We start from the raw sequence: 18,540 nt of genomic DNA on the forward strand, positions 1-18,540 counted from the left end.
GATGAGTTGTCAGATTTCTCCCTCAAGGATGGCCGTCTATGTTACCAGAACCAACTCTAGCAGTGCCATGATAGTCACACTATGCATTGTGGGATTCACAGAGGCCAGGACAATGAGTCCTAGCTTCTGTTTACCAGTGCTACTGGGAACAGCATAGAGATTCATCTGCACTACTCTTGGCAGCGCTGGTCATGTGGGTGTGTGGCTTTCATGTTGCCCATGCTGTCAGTGGTCATCTAGGGGAAGGTAGGTTGAACCCTGTCTTCCCCCTTGCCTGCCTAACCGTGTGTGCACTGAGTCATGTGAACAGCCCCTTTTAGTATTTGGCACCAATGGAAGCTTCTCTCGAGGCAACTAGAAACTGCAGTCCACATATTATGAATGCATGGATTTTCTGTTGTTACCTATGGAATTGTGTATGTATGTATGTTTAATATGTATCAGAACTGTGGCTAAGCAAAGCCCCCTCCTCTATGCCTTGGTCCTGATTGAGATCTAAGGCATCTCAGTTGCTGTTTAGGGAGAGGGAAAACAAGCACTCAAGGGTGAGTTGCATACTTGTTGTAACATGCAGTTTGGCCCCTAATTTCCTTTCATAATATTTTGTGTTTTTGCAGTGTACAATTTATAGGCTATCTGGCTCAGCATACAATTCTAAGCATGTTACTAATGAAGTCATAAATGTAGTCTTTCATTGGTAGATTTGTACAATGTCTATTGTTCATTTCTAGGTTCATTATGACTTTGGGTTGAGGAATATCCTTTCAGTGTTGAGGACTCTTGGATCTCAGAAGAGGGCAAGACCAGATGACAGTGAATTGAGTACTGTCATGAGAGGGCTAAGGGACATGAACCTCTCTAAACTTGTAAGAATCCGTCAATTTAAAGCATGAGTTCTAAGTATTTTTCTGGATTTATTTTTGCCAGTGTTTTACTAATGAAAGACAAAATTCAGGACTCAAAAAATCACATGTGGTTTGTAGTCTGTGAGTAATGTAGACTTTACTTCACTTTAAGTAACTTCTTGAGAATATTGAGTTTATAAATGCAACTATATAAGAAGGTACATAAACATTTTTTCATAAACAATTATATGAACATTGATAACATAAATGGTGCAATTCCATCCATGATTACTCAGAAGTAAGTCCCATTGGGGCTTACTCTGTAGTAATGTCTATTTAGGTCTGATGTTTAGGATTGCAGCCTTATTCTGTTATTTAAAATGTTTTGAATTTTGTAAGCAATTAAGTAAAGAAGATTGAGTCTTGTTCCCTTGATTAATGCTGTAGAAATGTTGAATATTTACTAAGCTTCCCATTGCTATGATGATCCTGAGATATATTTAACTAGTATATTAAGTACCTCTGTGGTAATATGTGGTTCTCTGCATTCTTTTGTACATTTTGTTTGCCTGTTTGGTCCGAATGAAATGGATTTAACGGTATCTAGAGAAAGTTAGTAATGCTTAAGTCCCACCAAAATCAATGGAACAAGTTTGTTGCAAGTAACATAAGTCATTTTTATTTCACTGGGAACAAAATTCACTTTATCTGAATTGGGACCAATATCTGCAATTCCACAAATTATGAATGCATGGATTTTCTGTTGCTATCTATGCAATTATACAAGTTTGCATACATGAGGGATTATGATAATCCTATACATTTTTAGTGAACATATTAATGTATCAGGCAATATCTGTGTTTTAGTAATTAGTCTGTAAAGTTTCTTTTTGTAGCCTGTTAGTACTAGATGGAAGTCATTCTAGAAAAAAGACGACTGCAGGGAGACATGATAGAGGTCTATAAAATCATGCATGGTGTGGAGAAAGTGGAGAGAGAGAAATTCTTTTCCCTCTCACACAACACTAGAACCAGGGGTCGCTCCATGAAATTGATTGCCAGGAGGTCTAGGACCAACAAACGGAAGTACTTTTTCACACAACGCGTGATCCACTTGTGGAACTCTCTGCCACAACATGTGGTGACAGCAAACAACCTGGATGGCTTTAAGAGGGGTTTGGATGACTTCATGGAGGAGAGGCCTATCAATGGCTACTAGTTGGAGGGCTGTGGGCCACCTCCAGCCTCAAAGGCAGGATGCCTCTGAGTACCAGTTGCAGGGGAGTAACAACAGGAGAGAGGGAATGCTTTCAATTCCTGCCTGTAGGCTTCCAGTGGCATCTGGTGGGCCACTGTGTGAAACAGGATGCTGGACTAGATGGGCCTTCGGCCTGATCCAGCAGGGCTGTTCTTATGTTCTTATGTTTGGAGTCTGCCAGCATCAAGAATGAGGCTCACTACTTACATTCCCATGGCTGTTTTCAGATCATGGAGCCAAAATTACCAGGTTGCAACATTATACATAGCAAAATCTCATTTCATAATATTAGGTGAGCATGGTGTCCCTTATAGAAAGATAGAGATATTACCAAACCCAGCAAAGGCATTGGCTTTGGAAAAGATGTAGTAAGCAAAGAACCCTATGAACAATACTTAATTACTTACTTATACTTTATTATGGTTATAGTCCAGAATACAAGCAGTGATACAATCTACCAAATTGAGACCTTGGGTTAGGGCGGTATAAAAATGTGCTAAATAAATAAATAAATAAATAAATAAATAAAAATGAGCAAGGTCATCAATCACAGAGATAACAGTACTAAAATTCTTCCTTCTAAAATACTTCTTCTGAGATTTCAGGACCAATATGGTCATAGTCATGGAGGAGCTACCAGAGTACAGCGAGCCCTTGTGGCTAAGAAACAAAATTTTGCTTTTTGATACATAACGGAATATTTATCACCTACAAGATATGTGACATAAGGTTTGTCTGGATAGCCTGGACAATGTTTAAATAAGGGTTGAATCAACCTTAACCAAGAATCAGAGTAGAATATGCATCATAAAAGGACATGAGCAGCGTGGTATGACAACAGCAACCCTCCCCTGCTCTTCCTCCCCAGCACCTGGCACTTTTACACTGCCTCTGGACAAAGAGCTCAATTTAGCTATCATATCTCCTAGGTGCCGATAGACCTATCCTCCACAAATCTGTATTATCTGGTGTTCTACCCGATGCTGCAAAAACAATCAACAACCCAAACCTTAGCACCATCCACATACTGAGCGCCTGACCCAATTCCTCAGCTGGGCTGTTGGGCTGCCTTAGCAGCCTGTGTTGTTGCAGCCTGGGCTGTTGGGCAGCAGCCTGGGCTGTTGGGCTGCCCTTAGCACCCCACTTCGCAGTCACTGCAGAAGCAGACCTGCTCCGTCCCACTCCACCACTGGCTTCATTGGTTTAAGACTCAGTGCAGACACTGCAGTGCAAAGAGCAGCTCAGTATCTTCCACTGATCATAGACTGTGCCAGCAACCACCACCATGTTCCCACCTTGGCAAATCCCCACCCCTGTTCTACTCTTATTGGCCACTGACCTGGCTGTCTCGGAACTGTGAGGATAAAGCAGAGTAAGGACAATAGCAACCTGGGATCTTCCAGGCAGAAAGTTTAGTCTAAGATTCTCATACCCTGACACTTTGTCTGGGGGCAAATATCAAATCATAGGGCGCACTGGGAATCGTCCCAGTGTCCTGGTCTGGCCCCGAGGAGTGGTGTTCTTTGCCAATCAGTCCTAAGCCCTGCAGACCTCAACACCTCCATTATATTCTGTTCAGTAATCTTTTGCAGTTTGTATGTTTTAGACATTTGTCCCAAGGGGGATCCTGTAAAGAGTGTAGGGTAGGAGTCAAGAGGAAATGGGAGAGAAAGGGGAAGGAGAAAATGGAGTTGTTCCTGAATAAACCTTTAGTTATATCTGCTGAAGTTTTCTTTGAGTGTATGAAGGAAGCAGCTATAAAACAACCTCATACTGTCCTATTTTGAAGGGGTCCTCTGAACCCCAAGAATTGATTTTTGAGGGATGTGTGGAGCTGCTGTGTTGAGGAGGAAGTGGGAAAGTTTGTGTGAACTTGCTTCTATTTGCACTTATTAATGATGATGATGAAGAAAATATTTACATTAAAAGATAATTATTAAAAGATTTATAAATAAAAAAGTGGTTTATATATAAAATGGTATGAGAACGTAGTTTACTGTCCCCAAAGAGCTCAGAATCTCTAAAACACACACACACACACACACACACACACACACACAACACCAGCAACAGCCATTGGAGAGAAGCTATGCTGGGCTGAACTGGGATAGTTGCTCTCCCCTTGCTCAATATGAGTCACCATTTTAAAAAGGTGCTTCTTGCCTAGCTAGCAAGGGTTACCGTAAGATACAATCTCATACTAACTTTGACTTACTATGTAGAAAACCATATTTTATATATGTATATCTGTGTGTGTGCGTAATTTGTTTTTAATTTTTCAGGTAGATGAAGATGAACCTCTATTTCTTAGTCTTATCAATGACCTCTTCCCGGGGTTAGTGCTGGACAGCAATACATATGTTGATCTTCAGGCAGCCGTTGCAAATCAGGTTGATGAAGCAGGACTGATTAATCATCCACCTTGGAATCTTAAGCTTGTACAGGTATCATGTAATACATCCTGAACTTCCAAAAAGACATCAGAACATAAAATAAGTTGAAAAAAATGTTGCAATGTGAATCTTCACCCTAAACCATTCCCATACTTAGTAATTAGAAAGCAAACTGTCTACAGGGGGGAAATAACCCAGCCAGGTATAACATTCTGTACTCTGCTGTGTAAATATGGTTATGTTGTGCTTGGGAGGAAGTGCCTTAGAAAAACAAGCCCAAGAAGAATATTGATAGTTATTTCTCAAAATACTGAACTCTCTCCCTCCCATTAGTTGTATGAAACTAATAAAGTCCGCCATGGGTTGATGACACTGGGACCAAGTGGATCTGGAAAAACAGCTGTTATAACTATATTGATGAGGGCATTGACAGAGTGTGGATATCCTCACAGAGAAATGCGTATGAACCCAAAAGCTATTACTGCTCCTCAGATGTTTGGTAAACTGGATACAGCAACTAATGATTGGACCGATGGAATATTTTCCACACTGTGGAGAAAAACCCTAAAAGCTAAAAAAGGTATGTCTGCTATTTGATATATCACAGGTCTGATAAAATGATTACAATCTGCTGGTGTTCTGCTGGAAAGGATCTTTTGTTTGCACGTGCAAACAAAATTAATCTCTTGTAGTAGAAGCTCTGCCATAATTAGGGTGTATGGCAATCTTGTCCTTAAGTACTTGCCTGGTTGCTATTGATGATATGGAATTTTTGTTGAGTAAGAATCATCTCCTAGTGCATTCCAGATATTAAAATGGCTAGCAGATGAGCTGGCCACTGGGACTGTTATCAGCACTTCAAGTGCTTCTAAAGCAGGGGTCACTCTAGGGCAACTAGTCTGGAAGAGTAAAAGAGTAGCAAAGAATGTTATTGGGGAGAGAGGATTTTGCTATAAATTGAGACCAAAAACTGAGGCTATTCTCACGATCGGCTAAAATCAGGCTAGGGGAGCCTAGTCCGATTTTAGCGGACTGTGAGAAGCACTGGGCTCACAGGCGAGCCTGGTTACCCCAAAGCAGGTAACCCACTTCTGCAGCCCTCCCCTTAGCCCAGGTTAGTGGATCATGTGTTGCCACAGTGCGGCTTCACACTGCAGCAACTCACAAGGAGACCCCCAACCAGGAGGCTAAAAAGCAGCCTCCCGGCTCGGGGGTCTCTCCAGCATGCTCTGCGCACTTGCGCAATGCATGCTGGAACTTCTGGGGGCTGCGTGGCCCCCAATCCCCGCAGCCCCTGTCGGCTCTGTGATAGAGCCAGCAGTCGTGTGGGTGGCCGATCCGGCCACCCTAGGCTACAGCCTGCTCATGTGCGGGGAGAGCGGGCTAAGCCTGCGCTCCCCACTAACCCTCTTGAGGTAGGTCTCACTGATCGTGAGACCCGCTTCACTGTATTCTAACGGCTTTGGCAGCTGTGGGTGCTTTGAATTTTTGGTGGTGTGGAAGCAAGGTAGGAGGAGGAAAACCTGGGTAGAAGTGATTGTGTGGAAACAAGGTAGGAGGAAAAGCTACTCAGGTTTTCTTTCTACCTTGTTTCCACACAATCACTTTTACCCAGGTTTCCCTCCTACCTTGCTTCCACACAACCAAAAATTGGGAGTGTAATTGCACAAAGTGCCTCTGCTTCATTTCCACAAATTCCTTCCTCCCACTGCAGGCCCTTTCCTGTGCTACATCTGGAGGGTTTTCCTCAGGAGTGCCTTTTTCACATGGTGCAGTGCAGAGCAAGGAGCTCCCATGTGCAAGCAGATTTCTGTTCGCATTTCTGTACGTTAAGAAAAAGTATCCCATTAAGAGAAAATGCTACTAGAAAATAAGAATTACTAGCTGCAATACAGCATCTAATTATGGAAACATGAGACTCATAGTGCATTTTAAACATCCTCTATAATAAAATGGTAAAGTGTGCGCCTGTGTCTCTGCGGCCGTGTCTTTCTTGGCCGTTCTGGGCATGCGCAGAGCGCATGCCCAGAACGTCCGAGAAAGATACGGCCGCAGAGACTCGGCGGCCATGTTGTCTCCCAGGCCAGGCGGAGGAGAAGCGGGGAACGGGGAGGGAAGATGCGGCAGCGGCGGAAGGAGCCCTGCCGTGAAAACGGACATCGGGACCGGGAGAAGGGAAAGCGGGGAACGGGGAGGGAGTGAGGAGGAGCGGCTGCTGCTGGGTCTGGGAATTGCTGCTGCTGCCACCAGCACCGCAGAAGGCTGGGGATCCCCGAGCAACGGCCACCGCAAGAGTAGCGCCTCCGCGGCCCATGAGCAGCCCCATCCACAGCCGCAGAGCGATGGGCTGAGGGCCTCACTCTCCAAAGCAGCTGAAGACCTGCCTGTTAAAAGAAACTTACAGATCCCCAAGAAGAGCAAAGAAAAGAAAGGTGGTTCCCTCGCACCCGTTTTCTCTCCTCCTTTTCTCTTTCTCCTTCACGCTCCACACAGGGCCGGCTCTCCTTGCGGGTGTGGAGGAAACCGTTGTATGGCTGGCTCTGATAAGAGAGCAGTCTCCGGTGTGGAGGGAGGAGAGGAATGGAAGTGGGGGAGGTTAAGAGAGACCAGGGCGGGAGGGAGGGTGAGAGGGGAACAGCCGGCCCCAAGGAGCGCACAGCTCTTCTAGCGCCCATTAATTTAACGGGCTTAAAATTACTAGTGTTTAATGAAGCCAGTTAGTGTGATCCATTGATATTAAGAGCTAAAACACACAGGTTCTAAGAGCTAAAACACACTCATGTTCTAAGTGTTTACAGATAGGTACTCCATGGTCACAAGACCCTTTTGTGAATGGGGTCCTTCCACAAACAAAAGTAATTACATGTGTGCAATTCTCCTGTTCATGGATGGAGTTTGTGGCCATAGAGCACTTCTGCACAACCACTTTGGACACAACTCACAATCAAACACTCATGCAGCAGAGCTTTTGCTAAGCTATAGCATTTCCGACAAGAGGTCAGAGATTTCATGTTTGAATGTTCTCCTATTTTAAAAAACAACTCTTCCTGTACATACACAACTAGTATGTCAGGGATAGAATTCTGTACCATCTGATTGTGTGCTTCAGTTTTTAAGCTCACTTGAGTTCCATTAAAATTACTTGGGTTGGCAAGATTTCTTTGGTTTGCACAGATTAATGTTTTGAACTTTGGAGGCACTGATACATTGCCCCCCACTTTTTTTGTTGCAATTTTACCATCTATATGTAAACCCTATCTCTGTTTCCAGGCGAGAATATTTTTCTGGTTCTAGATGGTCCTGTAGATGCAATTTGGATTGAGAATCTGAATTCAGTGCTAGATGATAATAAGACTCTCACTTTAGCAAATGGTGATCGGATTCCAATGGCTCCTACTTGCAAACTGCTGTTTGAAGTCCACAACATTGAAAATGCTTCTCCTGCTACTGTTTCTAGAATGGGTATGGTGTATATCAGTTCTTCTGCTCTAAGCTGGAGGCCAATATTGCAGGTACATTTAAAAGCAGTATTGACTACTTTTTATTTTTAAATGATGGGAGTTTTTGTTTTTAATGGATACTACTTTTCTGCCTTTTTTAGGGTTGGCTAAAGACACGTACTCCACAAGAAGCTGATGTGCTGCTAGGCTTATATGATAAAGTGTTTGAAGCAGCCTATACATACATGAAATTAAACCTTAATCCAAAAATGGAGCTTCTGGAATGTAACTATATTATGCAGGTATATCAGTTACTGTCATCTCAGTTCTTTTAAAAATGGACTGTATCAGTAAAGAAAGACACAAAGAAATCAAGCATGACTTGTCCCTTTAGCTAAGCAGGTCTGCCCTGGTTGCATATGAATGGGAGACTAGAAGTGTGAGCACTGTAACCTTCAGTGAGCACTGTAACCTCAGGATGGAGCCACTCTGGGAAGAGCAGAACGTTTCAAGTTCCCTCCCTGGCTTATCCAAGATAGAGCTGAGAGAGAATCTGGTACGTGATCCGTTGAATCCATTAGAATGGGTTCTGCGCCTGAGCGGAAGCCTCTCAGTATCGAGTTCCACAGCTCCTTTTCGGCGCCTGCGCCCCGCCCCACAAGCAAAGTGACCACATGGCTATTTAAGGTGGGAGGAAACGCAGGCACCTCAGTTCCTTTGCGACTGCCATAGAGATCACTTGGTTTCTGCGGCTCCTTCGTGTTGGTTCCTTGGCTAATTTCTACTTCTACTGCTAATTCTGACTACAGACTGTTTACTGACTATTCTTTGGCTGCTGATTTGGATTATCTGATTTCGGTTTTGACTTGGACTGTTCCTGTTTCTGCATCTGTAAATCATCCTCAACCTGATGAACGATCGGACTGATTTCCTGGCTGAATTGAACTCAGACAGTGAGGAATATGGATGCCCCGAAAGGGAAGAAAACCTTTAAACACTGCACTAAGTGCAACACCAAATTGCCCCCACAAGACTGCCACAACTTGTGTTTGCTGTGTCTGGGCAAAGCCCATGTTACTTCGGCCTGTAAGATTTGTCAATCTTTCTCTAAACAAACTAGAAAAAATTGGGAACTCCGTTTACGGGCCTCCATTTATGACGATGTTTTGGCAGCACCTTCCTCGAAATCTCAGGCGCATGGCTTGAAGGACCTGGGTTCGGCCCAGTCTAAAACTTTGACGCCCCCCATGAAGTCCCCTAAGACCTCGAAGAGGCCGGGCAAAAAGATGGCAGCCACTGGTGGTCCCACCAAAAAAGCACGGGTACGGACTCAGTCAGAATCGATGCCGTTGCTGAGATCGGCACAGGATGTCGTCTTCATCTCAGCATTCAAAGCACTGGTGCTGCACAAAAAACCAACTCCAAAACCATCGACTCCGATGACTCCACGCTGATCGGTGTCTACAACTGTGCCGGAGGAAACCACTTCGACATCAAACATGCCGGCAGGGACAACTCCGACATCGATACAGGCATCACGCTCAGCATCAACCGTATCGATGTCATTGGACACAGTGAAGGAAACTTCGACATCGATGCAAGCATCACAATCAACATCGACGGTATCGATGTCGATGGAGACATTGAAGGGAGCTTTGGCAGAACAACAAACGACATCGACGTTGGTCACCTCATCGACGCTCTTGATGCCAACCACTAGAGATCTAGTGCCTGCACCGACTACTATCCGTTCCCCCTCAACATCGAAGGTTGACAATCAACCATCCTCGTTGAACACTCCAACTAACATTACCACAGTGACACCAAGGTTCCATGCACCTATGACTTTTATGCTGGAGGGAGCTCACATCGAGGAGGCTGAGGCTCCTCCTTTGGATCCCCTTCTAAGGATGTTGGATTTGACAGCAAATACCCCTTCAACTTTTCATAGGTTCCCACATTCAGAGGATGATGCTGCCAATACCGCTCCTCGGATGCTGACCGCCACCCAGCTCACTACCACAACACCTTGGCACACTTGCGGCTTCAGCCACCTGGTTTCCCCGTCAAGAGAAATGGCCTTGCCAGGTACTACCTCACCAGGGGCAGCCTATGACTTCCAGGATGACCGTGCATGGAGGGGGAGACTTGTATCTATTCAAGGTCTGCTGGGTTGCCCCTCTACACTTTCCATCCACCCTCTCCCCACAGGGGATGCTCCACCTCCTGTGAAAGTCTTTGCCAATGTGTTCACACAGACACAGATTCATAGGGCCTCTGTGCAGACTCAAACAACTTCGAGGCACTTCACCACGACAGTGATGCAGACCAATCCTTTATCTGTTCCTACACCCTCTCGAGTGGCATCCCCGAAGATACCATCATGCCATACTTCTTTGGATCCTGATTCAGAGGATAGCCTTCATGGGTCTGAGGGAAACAAGCAGTGGCTTTGAGGCTCAGAACAGCCCATCGCAATTACCTGGAACTCCCCTTTGCTTTCACTCCCAGAACATCTGGGAGGACTTAGTTCCGGCCTACAACATCTCGCAGCTGGCCCCACTAGCCACCAACACTATCAGGTTGGCAAGTCATGCGGAAGCATGGCGCAACATAACATCAGATCTGTGGGCCTTAAAGATTGTCACATCCAGCTACATGATAGAGTTCAAGACCCGGCCATCTTTCAGGGGCATACGCTTCACAAAAGCAACACCAGCCTTGCTTCAGGAAGTCCAAGAACTCATGCACAAGAAAGCAATAGTTCCAGTGTGATGGGCAAATCGATGGGAGGGGTTTTTACTCCCGTTATTTTCAGATACCGAAGAAGAACAGCAGGATTCAGCCGATCATGGACTTAAGAAATCTAAACAAGTTCATCCATGTGAAAAAGTATCGAATGATGACGTTACAGGACGTCCTACCTCTTTTCCATCCAGAGCGGTGGCTTGTGATGTTAGACTTAAAGGATGCATACTTTCACATAGGAATCCGGCCTTCTTTTCAGAAGTATCTACGGTTCACCGCAGGAACCTCACTTTGCCAGTACCAGGTTCTACCATTCGGACTGTGCGCTGCCCCCCGTGTATTTACCAAATGCATGGCGGTGGTGGTAGCCCACTTGAGAACGAGGGGGCTGAAACTGCATCCTTATCTGGACGATTGGCTGCTATCATCAAAAGACAAAAAATAATTACTTTTGCAGATAAAGTATATGTTACACCTTCTCTAAGACCTGGGAATACAAGTCAACTGGAAGAAGTCCAACCTGACACTGGTATCGAGCATATTGTACATTGGAGCAGTGCCCAATGGCACACGGGGGGGGGGGGGCGTTTCTGCCAGAAGATTGCTATCAGACCATTGCATTGTTAGTTCAAGAATTTCAAACCACGCCATCACAAACAGTGTGCCACATCCAACATCTACTAGGGCTGATGGCCTCTTGCAAGCCAACTGTGTGGTACATGTGCTTGAAAATGAGAAAACTGCAATTGTGGTTCCTGTTGTCCTTCAATCTACTCAGGGACAGCCCCATGAAGCGTCTAGAACTATCTAATGTGTCCATACAGGTCCTCCTCGCAGCTCTCTCTGCTAAACATTCTGGCTGGGATGGAAAAACATTGATCTGGATCATGATCCGTTGCATTCATAAGGAATGGGTTCTGCGCCTGTGCAGGGACCTCACAAATTGATTAGCTAGCTCTTTGCACTGGCCCCAACTGTTAGCACGTGACCGTGCCATCGTTAACTTAGGCACTTGGGGCATGCTTTACTCAGTTTCTGTTAGACCACCATTGCGTCTACACCTAGGATTGATTGCTCCCCGGATATATTTCTAAAGACTTGGACAAGGACCAGACGACGACAAATGATTGGATTTGGACTTTGGACTGGACACGGACATGACTTTGGGAAGCGTTATTTGGACTAAGCGAAAAGACGATTTGTTCCACGCCTCTTGTGGCAATGTCGGATGCTAATACTAAACCAAAGACTACCTTTAAACGCTGCTCTGAGTGCCAGGCAAAACTACCCTCAACCGACACTCATGATGCTTGTTTATATGTTGATGCCTGCAATATATGTTCCTCTTTTTCAAAGCAGACACTGAAAAATAGAGCATTGTGCCTACGGGCGGCCATTTATGATGATGTTCTTTGCCTGCTGACGCCATGACCATCAACTTCAGGGTTGGCGTCCAAACCCTCAGCATCGACGTTGGGACCAGCATCGATGGAGCCAATGGGGTCGAAGCCTGCAGCACCTCTGGTGGACTCTGCTGTTCAGCAGTCGAAAGCCACCGCTGTGCAGGAGTTTAAATGACCAGAAGAGGTGGAGAAGAGGCGTCACCGCCACAAAAAACACAAGTGCATTTCTTCCTCTGAGGGAGAGCTAGAGACCTCCCCTCCCAGGAAGCGAACAAAGAAAACTCAAATCCGGAATAGGACCCCATCTCCAACAGCTTTACAATCTGATGTGGATGGCTGGGATTCTACAAGAAAAGTTATTCCTTCGACGTCGAGTTCAACAAATCAAAAGGACCAGAGAGCGATACTACCTGTTTCCACCACAACCACTGATAACTCGTGTTGTATCGCAACTGCTCAGGGATGCCACGAAGGCCATCTTAATAACACCATGGTGGCCCTGACAGCAGTGGTTCCCAGTGGTACTGCGGTTGTCAGGAGGGACGTATCGCAAGCTGCCAACTCAACCAGATTTGCTAACACAGGACGGCGGAGCGATACGGCACCTGCAGCTGGAAACATTAAGGCTAACTGCTTGGTGAATAAACTATTAAATAAGATACTAATAAACAATAGAAAGAAATCCATGAGACTAAATTATTCTAGCAAATGGAAGAGATTCAAACTATATGCAAGGCAGCATGGATTCTTCCCCAGAAAAGCTACAATCAGACAAGTTCTTCTATACATGGCGTCTTGCATAAATAACTTGTTTCCAACAGTATGGAAAGCACTCCAACAATGGGATTTGACATTGGTTCTGCAATCATTACTGAAAAATCCTTTCGAACCAATGGCAGAGGCGTTGCTGAGATTGAAGACGTTGAAGACATTGTTCTTAATCGCTATAACAACAGCAAGAAGAGTTAGTGAAGTTGCAGCCCTTAGGGCTAATCGGCCCTACATGCAATTTTCCCCAAACAAAGTGGTGATGCGGCTGGACCTGCGATTTCGCCCCAAGGTGTCAACAGACTTCCATATTAATGCGGATATAATAGTACCTGCCTTTTTTCAGGCCCCAGAAACAGCTGGAAAAAGCCATGCATGCACTGGATGTCCGAAGGGCACTGCTGTTCTACTTAGCAGCGACTAAGAATCTCGATGTTACACGGAAGCTCTTTGTGATGTACAGGGGAAACTCTAATGGATCACAATCCAGATAAACAGGTTGCTCACCTGTAACAGATTATCTGGAAGTGATCCATTGTATTCATAAAACCCACCCAACCTCCCCGCAAGGGTGGAAGGGTAGGGTGGAGAAACATATACGGTTGTCACTGAAGGCAACTGACAATCCGCCAGAAACTGAGTAAAGCGCACCACAAATGCCTAAGTTAATGACGGCACGGTCACGTGCTGACAGTTTGGGCCAACACAAGGAGCTAGCTAATCCATCCGTGAGGTCCCTGCACAGGCTCAGAACCCATTCCTTATGGATACAACGGATCATCTCCAGATCATGTTACAGGTGAGCAACCTGTTTTTCTCCCATCCTTCTTGTAAGAGTTTCTTGAGGGGCCTCACGAATCTCTATCTGCCTGTATCTCTATCTCTATCCTGCCCCTGCTAACTGGACAAAGAGGCACCTTTTACTGTGGTGATTCTCTTTATTTAGCAGGGGGAGAGTAACTGACCCTATCCACCCCCAGAACAGTACTTCCAGTGACTGTTGCTGGTGTGTGTCTTATGTTTCTTTTTAGAATGTGAGCCCTTTGGGGACAGGGAGCCATCTTATTTGTTATTTCTCTTTGTAAACCGCCCTGAGCCATTTTTTGAAGGGCAGTATAGAAACTGAATTATTTATTATTATTATTATTATTATTATTATTATTAGCAAGCCAATAGAACCATGGAGCATTTCTCTGGTCCTTGCCACTCTGACAGAATCATTGTTCGAACCAATGCATTCTGCAACACTTAAACATGTCTCCTTGAAAGCGGCCTTTTTGGTGGCAATCACCACTGCTCGCAGGGTGAGTGAACTGACTGCACTCCGTACGGATGTGCCTTACACTAGGTTCTACCCAGACAAGGTTCTCTTATGCCCGGACATCACCTTCATGCCCAAGGTAGTGTCAGACTTCCATGTCAATCAGGACATTGTACTACCCACCTTCTTTAGATCACCATCCATGCCTTTGGAGAAGGTTCTACACTCTTTAGATGTCCGCAGGGCACCGAAAAACGAAAAAGTTACTTGTGTCATACAAGGGTACTATTGTGGGACAGACACTGTCCAGACAATGACTATCACATTGGCTGGTAGAGACCATTCGCCTAGCCTACTAAATACAGGGAGTGCCGGCACCAAAATATCTCAAAGCTCATTCCCCTAGAACTTATGACGCTTCTGCAGCTTTTCTGTCTGGGGTATCCTTCCCAGATATTTGCAAGGCTGCTACTTGGACTTCTGAAGAACCATTTGTGAAACACTATGCTATTGACCTACGATCTGTGGCGGAGGCTAACTTTGGGAGAGGTGTCCTTAAAAGGGTGTTACAATAACGCACTGCTCCCCCCTCCTTTTGGAGTTAACTAAACACCCATTCTAATGGATTCAATGGATCACGTACCAGATAAACAGGTTGATCACCTGTAACTGATGATCTGGTAGGGCTCTGTTGATATCCATTAGACCCTCTCAAACCTCCCCTCTGCAGTGGAACGTAGGCCTATACAGCAACTATACGACTGCTTCGGCGGTCTCCAAGGAACTGAGGTGCCTGCGCTTCCTCCCGCCTTAAATAGCCACATAGTCACATGGGGCGGGGTGCAGACACCGAAAAGGAGCCGTGGAACTCGACACCAAGAGGCTTCCATGCAGGTGCAGAACCCATTCTAATGGATATCAACTGATCCCTACCAGATCATCAGTTACAGGTGAGCAACCAGTTTTTCCTGCCTGCAATCCTGGAGGAGCCACTTCCAGTCTGTGAAGACAATAATGAACTAGATGGACCAATGGTCTGACTCAGTATATGGCAGATTCCTATGTTCCTAAAATATTAGATACCTTAGATTCAAAACTGCCTTTTAAAAAAGATTAAAAAGCTGTTGTGTAAACTGGACCTTAATTTAACTGCACTGAACTTTAAATTGCATTTAAATGTTGTTAAGCAAGTTGTTGTGGCTCAGGCTAAAGAACTGGAGGGGCAGAAAATGAGCTGCAGCTGCTTCAGTACTGGCAGCTACTCTCTCATTCCCTTCTGGCCCTGCCCCAGCTGTAATGGAGCCATGCAGGCTGATCATTTGTCCAGGAGAGGATGGAAATCCCAACTGGGTGACTGACCAGGGTAGGTGCTTGCCCTCCCCTGCCTGACAAATAAGTAACCTGCATGGCTCAATTACAGTTGGGTTGGGGCCAGAAGTGAACAAGAGAACTGCCAGTACCAAAGCAGCTGTGACTGGTTTACTACTTCTCCAGCTCATTAGCATGGACCACTACTGTAAGCAAGGTAAATACCATTTAATTTATTTTTCCCTTTTAAAAATATTCCCAGTCCATTAACCTTTTGGAAGGTTTGATACCGTCAAAAGAAGAAGGTGGCATAGCATGTCTGGCACATCTCCATAAACTCTTTGTGTTCGGCTTGATGTGGAGTTTAGGTTCCCTCCTAGAGCTAGAAAGCAGGGAAAAGTTGGAAGCATTTTTGAGAAGTCATGAAAGCAAAATAGATTTGCCAGAAATTCCTAAAGGCACAATGCAAACTATGTATGAATTTTACGTCAGTGATTGTGGTAAGTGAAAAAACATAGTAATATTTTTATTAAATCCTTAATATTTAAGAATCAAGTAACTAGTTGAGGATATACTTTGCATCATGTTCTTAAACACGTTTATGTCAAAGTACACACTTCCAAAGAAAGGCTATGTTCTAGCCCCTGAAAACTTCATATCAATGTAAAGGTTTATAGTCTGTAATTGTCACTAACTATAAAACTTGAGAGCCACCTAATGGCACAGAGGGGAAGTAACTTGCCTAGAGAGCAAGAGGTTGTTTGTTTGAATCCCCACTGGTATGTTTCCCAGACTGTGGGAAACACCTATATCAGGCAGCAGTGATATAGGAAGATGCTGAAAGGCATCATCTCATACTGTGCGGGAAATGGCAATGGTAAACCCCACCACTGTATTCTACCAAAGAAAACCACAGGGCTCTGTGGTTGCCAGGAGTCGAACCTGACTCGATGGCAGAACTTTACTGTTACAGCATAAGCTTTATGAAATGCTTCCATAGAGTGTCTGATGAATGAGCTCAGCTCATCAGCTGATTGATCATTACTGGCTTAGTTTCATGCATAAAGCCTAGTCCCAAGAAGAAGCAGAATTAGGGATTATGATGCCCCAATCTCTTGCCAATCTCCCTTATATGAGCACCGTGGAGCAGAATGAAGTGTTACAGATAATGCTTTACAAGATATTCATGATTTTGCTTCTAGCATTTCCTTGTCTTCATATAATTGAAGGAACTTTATCCTTAGCCTGCCAGCTGGTTCTCTTGATTGCTTGGTGAACCAATATGACCTTCATGATAGCACTCTAAAGATGCACCTGACAGAAAATAATGGTCTGTGGGAGGGAAAAAGTGAGTTTTGTTGAATTTATAAAGGCTTTCGATCCAGAGTAGTGTAGAGACAAAAGCCTTGTCCAGACATTATAATGTACGAGTGTAGAGCTGTCTGTACAGAGGTGCATATTTTTGTGTGAATGATTATGCCTGTGTTCATGTTAAAGGTGAACCTGGGTACAGGCCCCTCAAATGCATGGTACAGAGACAAATGTACCTTCATTCAACATAACAAGGCTGTTCTCACAAGCAGCCAAAGCCAGGCTAGGGTTAAGCTGCTTGTGTGTAGCACCGGGATCTGTGCAGATCCCAGTGCTGCCCACCCGCCTAAGCCCATTTTTAAGCCTGGCCTTTAGCCGAGGCTAAGGACACAAGTGTGCCCTTAAACCTGATGCTGGGATTCTGTGTGTGCTCAGACTGCTTGCAGCCCAAGTGCACACAGAGACAGGCGCCTAGAGCGCTCATCTCAAAGGGGTATCCCCCAATGCACCGCACTAATTGCTTGTTGCATTGTGGGATACGTGGAGGCCAGGATGTATTGTCCTGGCATCCAAAGATCTGTGCTGTGTGCAGCAGCGTGCTGCGCAGATTGTGTGGGAGCATGCTCCATGTTTCCCACCAATTAGAGGTATCATCTAGGGGGAAGTTTAGCACAGCCTTCCCCCCTGCCCCCCCCCAACTCCTGGTCATGTGAATACATTATAATATGAATAACTGTACAGTTTTATTAAGTGATCTGCATGGTATTCATAATACTGGATACTACACCTGCACTGGACCTTGTGGGATAGAACTTCATAGCTCCTCGTGCGCTCTAACTGTGTAGCGTGGCAGCGCAACCTTTGGTTTGGTGGTTAGAATGCCAATCCTGTTAGTTCCTTTTTGACTGCCTTGTATTCTCCTCAACGGGCTTCACTCCTCATCAGATGGGTTCTACAGACAGCATTGTATTTGATTAATATTGGTTGACATGGACTGTTTCCTCGACTATTCTCTACTATCTGTTTTGGACTTGGCAATATTGACAAATTGATTTCTCGGTTTTGTCCCGGACTGAATTTCATTGACATTACCACATTGTGTTTTGGCGAGGACAGTAAGAGATTGTTTTCCTTTAGACCACAGACTAATTTGACCGTGCTTCTGAGTGTTTAAAAAACAGGCAAAAAAAGACATTTTTAAAGTTTACAAAGTACGGCACAGTGCTGCCTTTGAGTGATATCATCATTTCTGCTTAATTTGTCTGGGGGAAGATCACAATACCGCCGCTTATAGTATTTGTGCCTTCTTTTCCCACCAAACAAAGAAACACAGGGCTCCTCAGTTGTGTGCCGCTTTGTTCGAGGATGCTCTTTGTTCTGCTACCCCACACCTGTGCCTGTCAGGAACAGATATTGCAAGGTCGGTGTCGAAGCTGCTGACTGAGTCTCAGCAAAAGGCTTTGTTGAGGCAACCTTGACGTTGGAGGCTCATACATTTAAGCGCCCTGCAACAACCAATAAGGAGAGCAGGGAGGATCAAAGAAAAAAGCACCCCGATGAGAGTGTTTCTCACCAAGCTCGTCCTGCAAAGAAAGCAAAGGCTTCTTCAAATGAGCCTGATTCTTTGACATCGAAGCAGTGTATGCATAAATCTCTTGCCTCAACATTGGGTCACCATTAGGGATGTGCACAGAACCAGCGACTGCCAGTTTGAAGGGGGGGGGGTCGCTTTAAGGACCAGAGAGAGTGCTCTTACCCCTCTGCCACATTTTCCCCACTGGTGCTATGCTTTAAAATGGTTCCAC

The 18,540-nt window shown here is 45.0% G+C and overlaps 1 protein-coding gene across 2 annotated transcripts in view; it reads left to right on the forward strand.

Moving 5' to 3' along the window:
* DNAH8 (dynein axonemal heavy chain 8) overlaps positions 1-18,540 on the forward strand; it is a 390,116-nt gene that overhangs the window by 210,010 nt on the left and 161,566 nt on the right. For both annotated transcript variants that reach the window (XM_053305243.1, XM_053305251.1), the window contains 6 exons: positions 732-866; positions 4,386-4,547; positions 4,830-5,076; positions 7,767-8,008; positions 8,098-8,238; positions 15,687-15,924. In XM_053305243.1, the coding sequence (XP_053161218.1) occupies positions 732-866; positions 4,386-4,547; positions 4,830-5,076; positions 7,767-8,008; positions 8,098-8,238; positions 15,687-15,924 (1,165 nt within the window). The remainder of the gene's footprint in view (positions 1-731; positions 867-4,385; positions 4,548-4,829; positions 5,077-7,766; positions 8,009-8,097; positions 8,239-15,686; positions 15,925-18,540) is intronic.

Source organism: Hemicordylus capensis, chromosome 1 (assembly GCF_027244095.1).
Source record: "Hemicordylus capensis ecotype Gifberg chromosome 1, rHemCap1.1.pri, whole genome shotgun sequence".
NCBI classification, from domain to species: domain Eukaryota; kingdom Metazoa; phylum Chordata; class Lepidosauria; order Squamata; family Cordylidae; genus Hemicordylus; species Hemicordylus capensis.